A 1,439-nucleotide genomic window follows, 5' to 3' on the forward strand; every position below is an offset into this window, starting at 1 on the left:
AGTCTAAAATTATATTTTACAGCAAATAAAAACAGTTTCAGGTTAATTCTTCTACTTCCAAAATAAATTAAAACGTTACCAACCAACTAACAAACAGCAACTGCATTCTAGTTCTTAAGTGTGATGTCAGAGCAATGGGTTATAGAAATGTATTATCCTAATGATGATGAAAAATGTGTGTGATTATCTGAGTTCTATATTTGGTTCTGTATGAAATTCAGGAAACAGAGAGTGGTTCTTTGAGGCTTAGAGCAAAGGGTGTCCATTCTCCAGACACAAACTTCTCTGTTTACCAGGAAGGCAGATAGCTTCTGTTCTGTTAAGTCTGATGTCAGAACATTTCTTAACTTTCCACTTCATCACTCTGCAGAGCAGATTGAGTTCTGTGAATAAATGATTCAGCTGTTAAATAGTCACAAATCTTCACAGGAAATAAACAAAGATTTTAACATTCAATTTTTACCTGTTCTTGACACAGCTCAGTGGAATAGGGAATTTACGTAGTCTCTTTTCACATAAACAGCCATGGGCTCTAGTACAGTAATCATCTTGTATATGAAATGAAGTTAGAAATGCACACTTTTCTCCATAACCTACTGACTTCATTCCTGCCAAAACACTGTAAAACAAACAAAAATAATGGACAGTGATTTACATTTAAAACTTATACTGATTTAGACCATTCTTTTTAAATTAAAGTTTATTGACTAAAATATGGAGAATATGAAATTAGTGAGTGTATCACTAAAAGTTTTTCATTTTCTCTAAACTCAGAAAAATAGTCTTGGGCCAGTGATATGGCTCAGTGACTACAGACCATTTGCAATGAGTCTGACAATCTGAGATCTGACCCCAGATACTAAAGAATAGAATGAAAGAAGAGACTCCTTCAACTTCCCTCTTAAACACATATGCTGTGACCTGTGCCCACACATCTTCACACCTTCACACAAAAATAAATAAATTTAATAAATATAGAAATTGAGCACAACTCAACTTATCTATTCCATGTTGTTGATTTTTAATCCTCAAGTAACACACAATTTCAGTATACTAAGAAATGACTAAAGTATGTTTCCCTACACCAAATAAAAAGGAGAAATAAATGTGTGGCACACAGAGACCTTCTGTACCTGTGTCTTAGAGAAAAGTATAGAGGGAGTAAAGTCACAGGGGAGGGGTTGATACTGCTGTTTTGGTTGAGTTCTTCCCTTGTCCCCTCTCAGAGCTAATGAATCTTGACTGAAACAATGTGATTAACTGACTTTCCTGTATTCAACATTCTGTAATCTCTGCAGGATGATACATTGATACTAAAAATTCCTTCTTGTGAAAAATAATTTAAAATGAAGATATGGATGAAATGGCTACCTCATATAAACAGGTAGGACTCCCAGGGGAGACATAAGGACATCAAACAACCCACAAAACCTTCAACC

At 34.7% G+C, this 1,439-nt stretch overlaps 1 protein-coding gene across 1 annotated transcript in view; it reads right to left on the bottom strand.

The window, feature by feature from the left end:
* Positions 1 to 343: 343 nt before the first annotated feature.
* LOC116100013 (killer cell lectin-like receptor 2) overlaps positions 344 to 1,439 on the bottom strand; it is a 22,709-nt gene continuing 21,613 nt past the window's right edge. Inside the window, 2 exon segments of the mRNA XM_031384071.1 lie at positions 344 to 383; positions 464 to 619. Of these exon segments, the coding sequence (XP_031239931.1) occupies positions 344 to 383; positions 464 to 619 (196 nt within the window).

This window comes from Mastomys coucha, unplaced genomic scaffold, assembly GCF_008632895.1.
Source record: "Mastomys coucha isolate ucsf_1 unplaced genomic scaffold, UCSF_Mcou_1 pScaffold20, whole genome shotgun sequence".
NCBI classification, from domain to species: domain Eukaryota; kingdom Metazoa; phylum Chordata; class Mammalia; order Rodentia; family Muridae; genus Mastomys; species Mastomys coucha.